Genomic DNA, 16,479 nt, shown 5'->3' with positions numbered 1-16,479 from the left:
TAGAGTGCTTGGCCACTGGTAGATAGTAGGGTGAAGTTGAGATCATATAAACAAAAAAAGACTAATGAGAAAGAAAAAAAAAAAATATTAGGAGACACCAGGTAAACAACTGTGGCAATTATTCTGTGACCCTGAAGTAAGGTTACATATCCAAAAGTAAATAATTCATTAGGAAAAAAAGTATATTGTAATGAAAAGAAGCATTTTAATTTTTGTAATTTTAGCAGGATCTTCCACTCTACGTGAAATTGAACTGTATTTGTAAAGAAAATGTTTACAATTGGCATTTGGAAATAAAAAAGCTGGCTAGCAACTTATTATGGAAAATCATTTACAATTTATGGAAGCTCCTAAGGTTATTAGCAAACAAATTAGTTCATTAGTTTCAGATAATGTCTGCTAAGATGAATTTCAGATAAGAAAAAAATAGTAAAGTCTTTCAAAGGCCATTAGGGTCACTGCCAATGACTTTGATGAGAAAAATAGGACACCTTTATTCAGAGTCATAGGTTGATTTGGAACTTATCTGATTAGGATTAGCATGTACAATAGCATTCACTGTCCTTCTCCTGAGGGAAGAGTGACAGTTTGAGGAACTGGGAGGAACACTGTCTTCCTAGTCAGTTGTAGATATGGACAGCTCAGTCTGCACAGAGATGCCAAAACTGATCTTTCAAAATACCCTATGATATCTGCTAAACAAAACAGAGGTACTCATGTGAAGGCCATCCCAGTGAAGAGGACCTTGATTAGAAGGAAAACCCACAGCAGATGGGCTACATAATACTCTTCATGTAGAACCAGCCTGTAATCATTCACACTTTACAACACAACCCAAACCCTTACTTCCCCACTTTATTGCTAGCAAAAATTAACTGAAGAGTGCTACAGAGGGCTTGTATTTGAACTAGTAAAGAAGAACAAATCACTATTTTGGCTAAGCTACACAGTTTCACAGAGATTATTTCCACATATTTCAGTGGGACTTTGCTGCCTAAAGGGTTCTGGGGACTCAGGAAGCCTAAGTATCTTTCTTCAAATGAGCAAAGGTGGTTGTCTTGAGAAAGTTTAATCAACTCAAATATATGCAAGAGGACAGATTTATAATATAATAATAATCTGTCTAATATAACAGAACCCTGGAAATAGCCACCACACAGTAATTTAAACAGAAACAGAAACTACCACTGTCATGAACACTGTCACTTCTGTGACTGTATCAGTTATCTATATGTATTGCATACCTCTGCTCATTTAGTGGATATGTTTAAATATTAAGTATTTTTCAAGTCTGCAATTATTAGACATTATCTCTTACCAGATTTGTATCAACAGTTCATATTTAAATGATGAAGACATAACAAATCAAGGTGTTTACCTGTTATGAGAAACCTGTAGTTCTGCTAATAGTTGATTTTTAAACCACTGATCGAAATCCACACTATCAAATAGTTCATAAGCAGCCAGTCCAACCACATTATACACTGGGGAAAAACAATATTCATGCTTATTGTTTGCTTGAATGTTTAATTTTTAATTCTAAATAATCAGACTAATTTAAGTTTCAAAAACCATTTTTGATAACCTGAGCATAATACAGAAAACAAAACTAAAGCATATACTCTGAAGAAAGATATTATCAGACCATGGTGAAGGGAACTCGGGAGGAAATTTTAATAAAAGTAAGGCATTACAGAAGAAAAATAGAGAGTCTTGAAAATAGTTAAAAGCCATAAGAAAAAATGAAGATCTCATTCCAACGTCAAGAATGGTTCCATCAGAAGCCTTAGACAATTCTTTTGCCATAAAATCTTCTTATTTGTAAAATGGGCAGACTATCTCCATCAAAGCACTACAGTTCATTTATTTGCAGAGGGGAAAGAACAGGACAGTAAAGGAGATTGTCTAAGGGTTTATTTCACAAAAATGCTGAAAAAAGCACCATATGTTTACATAAACATTTCTAAAAGTTAAGACTGACATCAATGTGCGCTTGCAGCTCAGAAAGCCAATCGCATCCTGGGCTGCATCAAACAAAGTGTGACCAGCAGGCTGAGGGAGGTGATTCTCCCCCTCTACTCTGCTCTCGTGAGACGCCATCTGGAGTACTGCATCCAGCTCTGGGGCCCCCAACATAAGGACATGAACCTGTTGGAGTGGGTCCAGAGGAGGGCCACAAAAATGATCAGAGGGATGGAACATCTCTCCTACGAGGACAGGCTGAGAGAGTTGGGGTTGTTCAGCCTGGAGAAGAGAAGGCTCTGGGGAGACCTTATTGCGGCCTTTCAATACTTAAAGGGGGCTTCATAAAGAAAGAGGGGGACAGACTTCTTAGTAGGGCCTGTAGTGATAGGACAAGGGGTAATGGTTTTAAACTGAAAGAGGGTAGATTCAGACTAGATATAAGGAAGAAATTCTTCACTATGAGGGTGATGAAACACTGGAACAGGTTGCCCAGAGCAGCTGTGGATGCCCCATCCCTGGAAGTGTTCAAGGCCAGGTTGGATGGGGCTTTGAGCAACCTGGTCTAGTGGAAGGTGTCCCTGCCCATGGCAGGGGGGTTGGAACTAGATGATCTTTAAGGTCCCTTCTAACCCAAACCATTCTATGATTCTATGATAAATCTTGCAAATTCTTCATATATTTTTTAAGAATTCAAACACATAAACAAAAGGGGCTCTGTTCCTTTAAAGGTAAAGTAAAATTTAATTTACCAGCATCTTTAATCAGTATAGTACTGGTATCTTCCATGTTGGTAGATCCTACAAGACAAAGTTAAAATAAAGAAAAAAAGCATAACTAAACAAAGAAAGCAAGCAAATTTGCACTTTTACACTTTAAATAAGTATGCTGTTAATTAAGACTGCTTCACTATTTTTTATTCACAAGTTCAGTATTTCAGTTTTGATACTTTCTTGAGTGAATATACTAAAATCAAATCTCTGCTTTCATACCCTATTTTTGACTGACTTCCTCAGCGCTGAACATTTTTAACAGCAACATGCAAGTAAGTCAGAAGTATGTATTTTAAATAACAGACTCAAACCCCACAAATTGCTGAAAACTGTCTACCATGTGGTACTATTTCCAGAGTCACTACTTAGACCTAGTTCCTATATACTTTATATATGTGTGCATGTGTATTTACAATGTATAAATAAACATTTTCCAAAATCTTAAGAAATAATGAATTCTTAATATCATCTAGTACTTCAACAATAACTCTCAAATTGAAAACATCTAGAAATGGCTACTAGGGGCTTCAGGAGAAAAAAAAAAGCGTGTATGTGTACCTTTTAGCATGGAAGTATTATCTTCCATAATTCTTGAAAAACAAACTAAGTGTCAACCCTTTTGAAAGGAACCTTTTACCATTCCAAGTATCACAGCACAGCAAGCCATCCTGAAACTTATGTACACAAAGTATTTTTTGAAGAGATTCTGGATGTGAAATCAGAAACCAACCTCAGAAAATGAATATTTATTTCTATTTCATAGAATGTACTGATCCAGTCTGATAAGTTCAAATATAAAATATTATAAGTCAGGTACAATACAACCTGGGGAAACAACCTAAGCCGAAATGACAGGGAAAACAAACTGGCAGCCACCACTCATTATCTTCCATGGCCACTGTAAAACTCAGTTTGGGGACGAAGAAAACCTGAATCATTCCTCAGTCTATGAAGACTTCAGTCTTCATACAGAAAAACAGTAAACTTTTAAAGTAGATTCTTCAGATGTGGAAAGTCCTTTAGACTCTCCAAAATGACAGCATAACTTGAACTTTCTGTTTAAAAGGAGTTTTTTTCCCCAGGATTTTTGCAGAAACTTGGCAAAATTACCATAAAGTGCCTTGAAACATTTGAACAGGAAGTTCCTGGTAAAAAAACCACCCAAAGAATTTATTAAGCTTGTCAACCATTCTCAAGAAAGCCTGAAACCTCATGAAAGTAGAGCTGCCCCAGTTTTTGTCAGTCATCTAAGATAGTTATGACAAAAAGGAAAGAATCATTAGCATTCCTTCTTCCTATATACACATTGCATTCTCCTTATGATAGGTTTAGAAATAATTTCAAAATATTAACATATCTTTTCAAAAATATAGTGAATGTACTATATAAAATTAGATATCACAAGGTAAGATTGTTTAACAGTTGACAAAAGCAAATGTCAGAATTCTACAGTTCCTTTATTTTTTTAAACAGCTTACCTTGTAGACTGTGAACCATTTCTAAAAGCACAGGGGTAAGAGTCTGACTATATTCATGGAAAATATAAAGAAAAAGAACTTCCATGCATGGCTGAAAAATTAAAAAAATCTGGTTTAAAATCTATCAAAATAAAGGCAATTAAAATGTATTTTATGTTAAAATTTTAAGTGCTGCATACCTTGCACCAAAGGCCATAATTTAAAATGCAATATACTGCAACAAAGTTAGTCTTAGTATTATATGAAATACCATTTCATATTATACAGTATGCTTAACTCTAGCAAGATTTTGATGGCTGTACCTATATTAGCAAGTTCTGTGGTACAAGAACAGTGTGGGTATCTCACAGTTTCCTTTTGGATTAGCCCTAGTTCAGTCACCTGGACTGAAGGTCCATTTGTACTTGGAACACACTAGATGTGCAGGGTTGGGTTTTTTAGTTTTAATCTGAAACTAACCCAGTAAATAAGCTTTGAGATCTCTTTGCAAAGCAAACCATAGCAGGAATAATTGGGAGATTCACTACGACAGCGTACTTTTGATTTGAACTAAAATACTAATATAGATACATCAAACTTTCTTCGTCATATCACTAATGACTTTGTTAGTAGACAATGTCTCTTCTTTAAACTGATAATCGATAACTTCTACTAGGTTTAATAACCATCAGATACTACATGATACAAACACTGAAGCAAACTCCTTTTCCCTCCCTCCTAGAACATGAAGTGCATAGTTTCCAGTGTATTTCAAAATGTTTGAACATTGATCAATGAACAAAGTTCATTTATAGTAATTCTAATGAAATTTCTCTAACAAAAGATTTTTTTAAAAGCATGAGCTTATCTTTCTACCAAATATCATCTCTCTTGGGTACAAGACTATCAAGAAATGCATTCAGAAGTGTCAAATGGTTTTATTTCAAATTGAAACACTTACTCTGAGACTGTACTTCCAAGAATCTCCTCCCGTCTCTTCTACAGCTATTATTTCACAAAGAAAAAGAGAAAGTATTATTTCAACTACGGTTCAAATAAAGTTTAGTATTTAGATATGTGAATATCATGGACTACTGAGAAATCTCTTGTTATGAAAACAATCTCCAGAGGAAATATTTGTCCATGTAACAAAACTGTAGAAAATAAAACAGCCAATATCCCGTGGGCAATTTTATAGAGGCAATGTGGATATGAAACCTCTTATGCCAATATCTAAATAAACTGCAGTCAATCATACAACACTTATGATACACATACAACACTTCAGTTTCTTACTGAAGCCTTCTGGGTCCTCTTCCCACATCATTAATTCTTCCTCTATCAGCAGAAAATAGTGAGTGACTAATCTCCTACATATCTCCATTAGTGTTGGATATGTGAAAAACGCTGTCTTTATCTTAAGTGCTTCAAGAGTTTCAGGACTCCTATCTGAAATAAAACATAGAAAAATCCAAATTACAATTAAAAGGCTTAATGATCAAACAGTAGTCTAGTAAAACTAGAAAGAAATCAATAGATAAGAAATCCTCAGAGAAAAATAAAACAAAACATTTTCATAGCAGACTTTCATTAAAAAAGTACATTAGAAAGTCCGTTAAGCAAATTAAACTCCTAATTTCATTTACTTTCAGAGAGTTCTTTAACAGCAAAATTGGACTGAAGGGTTTGTAGAGCTTCATTAAGTATTTGTCCTGGTTTCGGCTGGGATAGAGTTAATTTTCTTCCTAGTAGCTGGTATAGTGCAGTGCTTTGGATTTTAGTATGAGAATAATATTGATAACACGCTGATGTTTTGGCTGTCGCTAAGGGGTATTTACATTGGTCAAGGACTTTTTTTTCTTCATCTCCCCATGCTCTGCCAGGTGCCCAAGAAATGGGAGGGGGCACAGCCAGGATAGTTGATCCAAACTGGCCAAAGGGCTATTCCATACCATATGATGTCATGCCCAGTATATAAACTGGGGGAGTTGGCCGGGGGGTTGCGATCGCTGCTCAGGGACTGGCTGGGCGTCGGTCGGTGGGTGGTAAGCGGTTGTATAATTTTTTTAAATTTTTTTTTTCCTTCTTTTTTTCCCCTCCCTTGGGTTTTGTTCCTCTCTCTCTCTTGTTGTTTTCCTTCTCATTATAATTCATTATTATTATTACTATTATTTTGTTCCAATTATTAAACTGTTCTTATCTCAACCCACGAGTTTTCTTACTTTTGCTCTTCCGATTCTCTCCCCCATCCCACCGGGGGGGAGTGAGCGAGCAGCTGCGTGGTGCTTAGCTGGCGGCTGGGGCTAAACCACGACAAATGCTTTTCAGCTACTATGTAGACAAAAAGAAAAACTTTTAGCTGCTACTTTTGGTGTTTTTTTTAATTTAGCATTACTGAAGTAGGTAATTAATAAACACAGCACTCGAAGTTTCATTTATACCTATTCAGAAAGTTCATCCAAATATAATCTTAAAAATAACTTGGGAGGAGGTGCTCCAGGAGCTGGAGCAGATTCCCCTGCAGCCCACAGTGAAGACCATGGTGAGGCAGGCTGTCCCCCTGCAGCCCATGGAGGTCCACAGTGGAGCAGAGATCCACCTGCAGCCCATGGAGGACCCCACGCCAGAGCAGGTGGATGCACCCGAAGGAGGCTGTGACCCCATGGAGAGCCCATGCTGGAGTAGGCTCCTGGCAGGACCTGTGACCCCATGGAGAGAGGAGCCCATGCTGGAGCAGGTTTGCTGGCAGGACTTGTGACCCCATGGGGGACCCACACTGGAGCAGTCTGTTCCTGAAGGACTGCACCCCATGGAAAGGACCAACACTGGAGCAGTTCATGAAGAACTGCAGCCCATGGGAAGGACCCATGTTGGAGAAGTTCATGGAGGACTGTCTCTTGTGGGAGGGACCCCATGCTGGAGCAGGGGAAGAGTGTGAGGAGGAAGGAGCAGCACAGACAATGTGTAATGAACTCACTGCAACCCCCATTCCCCGTCCCCCTGCGCCGCTCGGGGGGAGGAGGAGGTAGAGAAATCGGGAGTGAAGTTGAGCCTGGGAAGAAGGGAGGGGTGGGGGGAAGGTGTTTGAAGATTTGTTTTTTATTTCTCATTATCCTACCCTGATTTGGTTGGTAATAAATTAAACTAATTTCCCCGAGTCGAGACTGTTTTGCCCATTACGGTAATTGCTGAGTGATCTCTCCCTGTCCTTATCTTGACCCATGAGCCTTTCATCGTATTTTTCTCCCCTGTCCAGCTGAGGAGGGGGAGTGATAGAGCGGCTTGGTGGGCATCTAGCATCCAGCCAGGGTCAACCCACCACATCCATACATACAGAAGCGTATGAAGATTCAGAATGAAACACAGTTCTACAGAAACAGAACATACGAACTGCTTTATAGTCAACTGCATGTCAAATTCACTGTGTGTCTGTATTTCAGAGTCCTAGTATTAGATAAGTACAACAAGCACCAAGCATTTGATCAAACTTTTCTCAAGGGAAAGATTCATCAAACTATTTCGATGAAAATGAATCAAACTCCATACCTCAATGCTTTTTAAAATTAGTTCAGTGAAAACTAAAACAATCAACAAAAAGATATTCACACTCCTCATGGATTTAAAATGGCTTTAGCAAGTCAATGGCCATAGCCATATATATATTAGTACTTTAACGATCAAAATAAGAATTATCAATATAGACAGAAGCATACATTACTTACTTTTGAAGCATTAAGTGCTTCAAAAGAATGTCTTAGAGTTTAACTCTTGGTAACAACTACCAAAAATGTTACTCAAGATATAAAAAATGTTTTTAGTAAACAGCAGCATTACCTTCAATATTTTTGGATGGTTTGTAAGCATAATTTTTTACAATCATCTTAAGATTCAGGCACTGTACAATAAACTGCTCAAATACAACTCCTTCACCAGCCTCTGTGAAAACATAGCTTACAGCAAACTCCAATGACCTCTGAATCAAAGGGGTAAATGAAAAAGGATGTTGATCCAGGAAGTCCAAAAGCTAAAAACTAAGGAAGTAGAAGAGCAAGAAAGAAATAAAATTACTTTTTGTGCAAAAGTCTTATAAAAAATGCTTTCATAAACTATTTATTAAAAACAAGTGCCTAGTTATATAAAGTTATATAAAAGAAAACTGAACAAGGACAGGAAATTAGGAAGAGATCAGTATCAATGATTAATGAAGCATTATTTCTCCCTGAAATTCTTGATTCATATTCAAAATTACCTTTTTATTTTATTTTTTATTTTTTATTTTTTTTTTTAAGTTTAAGGAACAATACCCATTTTCAACTAGACCAACTTGCTGGCAACACAGTATATAAAACATATCAGCCACATTTAAAAGCCTGAACATTTTAGCAGATAATTCATACCTATTAGAATTATTGTAAGTAAAAGAAGCATGAGGGAAAGAATTCTTCATTTTTTTTTTCTCCCCCCACTGCAGTACAAGCACTTGCTTCTTCAGCTTAGCTTTTCCAACTAGTGGTCTAGAATGCACTGGTCAATTCCTTTCATGTCCTCTACTACTGCAAAAATGTCTAAACCTAAATTCTTGCATCTGAATTTCTACAGATGGTAGATTATCTATGAATAAAGTGTATTTTCTCTTCAGGTCTATGAAAAGATACACATGCCTCACATACTTTGCTTGTTAGTTCAAAGAAAGAAGTGCTATGATAAAGACTAAGAATGTTGGATCAAAGCATCTTCAGTTCAATTTTGGTGAAGCTGACAGGTGCCTCCCACCTCTGATAATTAGGATGAATATTTAAATAAGACCTGTGGCCCCAAAATAGAATCTGCAAACAATGGGAATTCTGTAAGTTTTATATCTATTAAAAACAGAGCAAGTGACAATACTAAAATTACCTTCTGATAATATATGCAATTAATGGTTGCACAGAATTAGCTGAAAACTCCAAATATATAATACAAAAGTCACAGAAGGTAAAGAGAGGTTTTTTTGTTAATCTTCTTTCAATAAACTAAAAGTGGCCAGTTATTTAATAGAACTAACAGTGCCTTAGAAAAAGCAATCTACTTATAAAAGACAGGATTAAAAGTTTATCTCTTCTTTATTCATCAATGCTGATACCAATGTTTTAGCAAAACTTACAGAATTATTTTTTTGAACAAAATCCTAGTTAAATAATTTACTTACGGAATGCACTTAATTTTGTTTGAGCTAAGGAAATGGATTCTTCACTCCTGCAAATTATGTCAGCATGAGTAAACAGATACCCTTTTCTTTAAAAAAAAAAAATAATTCAAAAATATATTTCATAACAAAGAAGTTTGAAGTTGCAGTACCTTCCATTTTTTTAAAAGTTTTGAAACCTATTGGCTTTAAGGAACATCTATATCTGAACAGGGAGTGCACCTCCAGAACAGTAAACTATTCAGTAACTAAATGGCGAATTTACTTACCACTTTAGTGAACAGAATTATAGTCTTTTCTAGATGGTCTCTGCATATGTTTTCTGCTCTTATACTTCTACCCGCTAAATCAGATATTTAACAACTATCATTTTTTTCAGACTTTCCTTTTCTTTCTGGATAGCTACATTTTAAAAAATTAACACTGGAGAACAACTTGTTTTATCTGTAGTTCAGGGATTATGGCAGCCAGAAAAAAGTTCTATGACAGAATAAATTCGAAGTCATAAATTCAAGGTAATGGGTATTGGGGGGGGGGGAATCTTTAACCATTTCTCTCAGCTACAGTGAAATTCACTGTAACTGATCAGAATAAAACAATCGGAACATCATTACAGACAACTCGATAAAAGACAGTTAAAATAATGCAAGCAAATGCTAGCATAGGCAAGAAGTAAAAAATTATTGAAAAGCTGAAAATGCTCTTCTATGAAAACTATGGTATATCCTTACCACATAATACTACGTGCTTTTCTAGAAACCCCACCTTAAAAAAATTTGATTATAGACACTGGAAAACATTCTGAATTTACAAAAAATAGATAAAGCTTTTAGAAAAAAAAAGATAAAAAGAGCCATAATGAAGGCATACATGCAAAAACCATGATATAATAAAAGTAAACCCTAATCTTGCAAGGTAGTCATGCCTGCTTTTGCAAAACAGCTTACTGATTAGAAAAGCAGAGATGGGAAGCTTCAGCTCATTTCTTATCTTAGGACATTCAAACCCCACAGTCCCCATGTTCTAGGGGACTATGATAACCACCAAGCTTCAGGATGGGATGGCCTTCAATTCAGTCTATTAAAACTAGGCAACTACCTCACCAAAAATGAAAGAAGGGCCAGAAAGAGCATGACTATACTATAGTAGAAGGAGCAAACAGTTGCATGCAGAGAAGCCTGCATTTTAGAAGAGCAAAAAAGGTATTTTATTTTGGCACTGAACACAGTGGCAGTTTCCATCTTTTCTAGAAACAAGGCTCAGAGCCCAAATCAGCCCCTCTCACCTAAGTACAGGTTCCTGATCCAAGTACCTTCATTTGTATCAAAAAAATTCTTTCTACTCAGTTTAGACATCTATCCTCAGAAAAAGTGTTGTTGAATCCTAAAAAAATAACCTGACAAGCTTCAAATGAATGAATAACTTTTACTAGGCCCACTACAAGTGCACAAGCAAGAAAGGAGGAGTGAGTTCAGATGCACCACTGCTGAACATCTCCTTTTTGTTTGCTTCAGGTAACCTCCCTGCAAAAGCACTAACACCTGCCAATTATGCTTATATTTCTATTGACTGTGTTAACCTGTGGTTGCCTGTCTCAGACTACTACTCTTACAGGTATAAAGTACATAAAGCTGAACATGGTCTTTATTTCCCCACTGACACTTACAAAATACATGGCAAACTCCAGGAAAAAGAAAAACAAAACCCTCCCAAACAAGAAAACTCAAGATGATCTGGGTTTTAGTAGCATCTACATATTTTAATACGTATATTTTGTCACTCCATGGCTTAAGATTATTTTTTTTGGGGGGGGGGAAGAAATTGGCATCATCACACCAAGTATAATTTTGGTGGGATTTTAGTCTTTTAATACAAAAGGACATTATAAAAGGACAGCTTCCTCAGTTAAGTACCTAAAGATAGATGCAAGCCTAAATTACAACACACATAAAAAAGCATCCTGTTATGCCCTCCACTTTTCCACCTCCTAGACTTTGACTTCTTACAACATGCATATCAGAATGGTACATACTGAGAAACAAGAAAACCTTCTCCCCCTTCTGTGCCTTCTGCCTTGCTAAAGGCACAGGTAAAATAAACCAAGATTACTAGTTTTCCCAATGGACATGGCTTTGTTACAGAACGTTAAGACTCTTTACCAAAGAGAACTTGACCATTCACTGTGAAGAAACTTATTTCATTCCTTATATTTAACATCATCCTATATTATTACCTTTCAATGACAATAAGGTTCTTTCTAATGAATTTGTGGCTGCAGCTTCATCTCCTGTACAAACTTGCTGTAGGAACATATCAATATGATGATTCCACAAGGAACATGCAAAGCTATAAATACCTGATGCAAGCTGCAAAAGGAAGACAGACCAACAATACATTTGATTTCCCGAATTTGGCTATAGCATAATAAATGCCTAAATTTAAAGGCCAGTTTAGACTATTAAATTATTTAATCCATCTTCTTGTAGAACACGGGCCACAGTGTTGTACTTGCTTCTTTGCTGTATGGAGTTGTACTGATCCAAAGATGTTTTCCAGAAAAATATCCTGTCTTAATTTAAAGATGTTGATAGACTCACCTGCTTGCCTGACTACTTGTTCTACAACTCTTCCACTTCAAATATAACTACTTAGGCCTCCTTTCTTAAAAAGAACCCGCACAGTTTAATAAAGAAAAAGCAAATAACCTGTGCAGTTTAATAAAGAAAGAGGCAGTTTAATAAAGAAAAAGCAAAGGCCATGCGCAGAAGCAAAGGAAAACAAACAAAAAGATTTATTCTCTACTTCCCATCAGCAGGTGATGTCCAGCCACTTCCCGGGAAGCAGGGCTTCAGTACTAGCAGCGGTTGCTCCAGAAGACAAACGTAATAAATAACGAATGCCCCCTCTTCCTCCTCCTTTCCCTTAGCTTTTATTGCTGAGCAGACATCATATGGTATGAAATATCCCTTTGGTCAGCTTGGGTCAGCTGTCCTGGCTATGTCCCCTCCCAAGATCTTGCCCACCCCCAGCCTACTGGCCTTTGGGGGTGAGGGGAGGGGATGTTGGAGAGACAGCCTTGATGCTGTGGGAGAACTGCTCAGCAGTAGCCAAAACGCTGGTGTGTTATCAGCACCTTTCTAGCTACCAATACACAGCACAGCACTATGAGGGCTGCTATGGGGAAGTTAACTCCATCCCAGCCAGACCCAATACAGGCTTCAAAAAAATTATCTTTTCTCCTCATCATCTCCTCTCCCACAAGATTTAAACTATTTGTCTTACAGCACAGTTAACACCTGAATCAGCTTACTCTGGGATACAGTTAGCAGTTACATGCATGTATCTAATAAAAAGAGTACTGAACAATGCCTACATTGAAACTTTATTTTGATGATAGCTGCAAACCCTGACTTTCTGCCTCAAATTATTTAAAATATAGAATGACAAATAGTTTCTAATTAGCTAGCACTGAACTAATCTTACATTTAAGTCACATTATCAGATAAGTACTGTTTGGAAACTGTAAAGATATCTGAAGTAAAAAGAGAAGATAAAAAATTTCTCATTCAGTTATGGTAGCACTTCACAGTTTCAAAGTGGAAGGAAGGAACTGCACTTAGTCAAAGGAACTAAATAAGCAGGTAATAAGTGCTTTTTATTCTGTTGATCTAATATGTAGCAGACTGAGTAAAGGTGTGTCCTGGTTTCGGCTGGGATAGAGTTGATTTCCTTCCTAGTGGCTGGTGTAGTGCTGTGTTTTGGGTTTTAGTATGAGAATAATATTGATAACACGCTGATGTTTTGGCTGTTGCTAAGCAGTATTTACACTGGTCAAGGACTTTTTTCAGCTCCCCATGCTCTGCCAGGTGCCCAAGAAGCTGGGAGGGGACACAGCCAGGATTGTTGATCCAAACTGACCAAAGGGCTATTCCATACCACATGACGTCATGCTCAGTATATAAAGCTGGGGAAGAAGAAGGAAGGGGGGACATTCGGAGTGATGGCGTTTGTCTTCCCAAGTAACCATTATGCGTGATGGAGCCCTGCTTTCCTGGAGATGGCTGAACACCTGCCTGCCCATGGGAAGGAGTGAATGAATTCCTTGCTTCGCTTTGCTCGCGCGCACGGCTTTTGCTTTCCCTATTAAACTGTCCTTATCTCAACCCACGAGTGTTCTCACTTTTACTCTTCCAATTCTCTTCCCCATCCCACTGCGGGGGTGGGGGGGAGTGAGTGAGCAGCTGTGTGGTGCTTAGTTGCTGTCTGGGGCTAAACCACGACAAGGTGAGACAACAAAAATGCCTTATCTGTAAGCAAGAAGTCATAATCTTCAAGTACCATATCACATGAAAAAATTTATCAAGTGTTTCTGAACTAAAAATTTTACCTGAACTAAAAAAAAGCTGAAATACCCTCTGTAACTACTTATCTGAAAGCATCAAGAAAAGTTTGTAATCTGTTACCTAACCTTTTAAAACTTTTAGCTTTGAATGGCTACATTCTATGAGAAAGTTTTTGACTGTCCAAGACAAGTCACATGCCAAACAAATGTGAATTCCCTTTACCATGAAACAGAAGAAACAGAGATCAAAGTTGTTCAATTTTGCCATTAAAAAAAAAAAATTGTTAAATGTGAACCCCGTAGTGCCAGATGCTCAGAAAATTTCCTTTTCCCACCTAAAGTTCAAAAAATTGAACATACACAGTGTTCACAACACAGTGAAACTAGATACACTAAAAATTATCATTAATTTCAAATCAGATGATAGAGAAACTTTGCATACTGAACATATGTAAAAGTTAAAAAACAACATTTAAGCATAAAAAGACTTCTTAAAGAGTATGCTTATTAAAATGAAATTTCAATGCTATTTTTAACAAGAACTGCCTTACAAATTTTAAAAAAATTGTTATAAGCCTTTTCTTCACATCTGAAGTTATCTTATCTTCCAAACAAAACAACACACAATGAAAATACCAAAGGAAATGGCATTCCATAAGGAAAAAGATTCATACAAACTTAATGAGTTTCTTGAAAACTGCTGTGGTTTAACCTAGCAGGCAGCTAAACACCACGCAACTGTTCACTCGCTTCCCCCTGCCACAGTGGAATGGGGGAAAGAATCACAAAAAAGATAAAACTCGTGCGTTGATATGAAGACAATTTAAAAGGACAGAAAAGGAAAGAAAAACAATAATGATAAAAGAACATACAAAAAAAGTGATGCCAAATTTAATTGCTCACCACCCGCTAACCGATGCCCAGCCAGTTGAAAGCAGTGGCCACACCCCACCAACCAAGTCCCTCCAGTTTTTTTGTTCACCATGACATCATATGATATGGAATAGCCCTTTGGCCAGTCTGGGTCAGCTATCCTAACTATAATCCCTCCCAGCTTCTTGTGAACCTCTAGCCTCCTCACTGGTGGGGTGGTGTGAAAAGCTGAAAAGTCCTTGACATACCATAAGCACTGCTCAGCAACAACTAAAACATCAGCAGGCTATCATAAACATTATTCTCATACTACATCCAAAACACAGCACTATAACAGCTACCAGGAAGAAAATTAACTCTATCCCAGCCAAAACCAGGACACTATCCACCCCTTATTCTATACCATCTACATCATGCCCAGGTCCTACCCTTTCTAATACATTCCAATTAATCACCACCACTTTACCTGTCTTTTTATACACACACACAAATATCATTACCTTGGTCTAGGGGTCATCCCTCTCAAATGTCCGTGGAGTTCATTTAGTCCATGACTTTGGGCTCCATCTCTCATAACAGTCCTTCAGGGCAGGAGAGATGGTGTGTGGGGTTGGATTGTTGCATGCTGAAGCCAGTTCTGGTTCCATCACCACTGCACTTTGCTTGGTTTCATCCAAGTTCATTCTTCATTAATCTGGGTGATTCTTACTGAAATACCATTGATATGGTGTATAGTAACCATAAAAGTGATGACATACAGTATTATACAGCAATTAACATCATACCATTTAGTTCATTGGCTATTCTCACCCAAAATCAAATCCCCTTGAGGTACCAGCGGACTTCCCCATCCTTCCACATTACCCACCAAGTGCACCCAGGTCCTTGAGCAAAAGCAATCCCACGAATGGGCTTGCCTTTGCCCGAGGCAGGAATAACCCAGACTGTCTTCCCCAGCATAGGTTTTTTTATGGGCACTACAGGGACTTTATCCCCTTCTACAGTATGTAAAAGTTTTGAGTGGGCAGGGCCAGCTCGATTCGCAGATGCCCTAGAGTTGACTAACCAGGTGGCCTTTGCTAAATGTGCATCCCAATGTTTGAATGTCCCAGCACCCATTGCTCACAGGGTAGCCTTTAACAGCCCATTGTATCGTTCCATTTTCCCAGAGGCTGGTGCATGATAGGGGATGTGATATACCCACTCAATGACATGCTCTTTGGCCCACGTGTCTATGAGGTTGTTTTGGAAATGAGTCCTGTTGTCTGACTCAATTCTTTCTGGGGTGCCATGTCACCATAGGACTTGCTTTTCAAGGCCCAGGATAGTGTTACAGGCAGTGGCATGGGGCACAGGATATGTTTCCAGTCATCCGGTGGTTGCTTCCACCACTGTAAGCACATGGCGCTTGCCTTGGCGGGTTTGTGGGAGTGTGATATAATCGATCTGCCAGGCCTCCCCATAGTTATATTTCAGCCATCACCCTCCATACCACAGAGGCTTTAACCACTTGGCTTGCTTGATTGCAGCGCATGTTTCACATTCATGGATAACCTGTGCAATAGTGTCCATGGTCAAGTCCACCCCTCGATCACGAGCCCATCTATATGTTGCATCTCTTCCTTGATGGCCTCAGGGGTCATGGGCCCACCAAGCTATAGATAATTCACCCTTATGTTGCCAGTCCAGGTCCACCTGAGCCACTTCAATCTTAGCAGCCTGATCCACCTGCTGCTTGTTTTGATGTTCCTCAGTGGCCTGACTCTTGGGTATGTGAGCATCTATGTGATGTACTTTTACAACCAGGTTCTCTACCTGGGCAGCAATATCTTGCCACAATGCTGCAGCCCAGATGGGTTTGCCTCTGTGCTGCCAACTGTTCTGCTT

At 38.1% G+C, this 16,479-nt stretch overlaps 1 protein-coding gene across 1 annotated transcript in view; it reads right to left on the bottom strand.

Annotated features, from left to right (window-relative positions):
- Positions 1 to 16,479, bottom strand: part of IPO11 (importin 11) — a 91,228-nt gene that overhangs the window by 42,467 nt on the left and 32,282 nt on the right. Inside the window, 8 exon segments of the mRNA XM_072860923.1 lie at positions 1,379 to 1,484; positions 2,715 to 2,762; positions 4,214 to 4,304; positions 5,154 to 5,197; positions 5,489 to 5,641; positions 8,027 to 8,216; positions 9,647 to 9,720; positions 11,611 to 11,743. Of these exon segments, the coding sequence (XP_072717024.1) occupies positions 1,379 to 1,484; positions 2,715 to 2,762; positions 4,214 to 4,304; positions 5,154 to 5,197; positions 5,489 to 5,641; positions 8,027 to 8,216; positions 9,647 to 9,720; positions 11,611 to 11,743 (839 nt within the window).

This window comes from Ciconia boyciana, chromosome 4 (genome assembly GCF_034638445.1).
Source record: "Ciconia boyciana chromosome 4, ASM3463844v1, whole genome shotgun sequence".
NCBI lineage: Eukaryota > Metazoa > Chordata > Aves > Ciconiiformes > Ciconiidae > Ciconia > Ciconia boyciana.
This window is presented reverse-complemented; position numbering and strand designations above follow the sequence as displayed.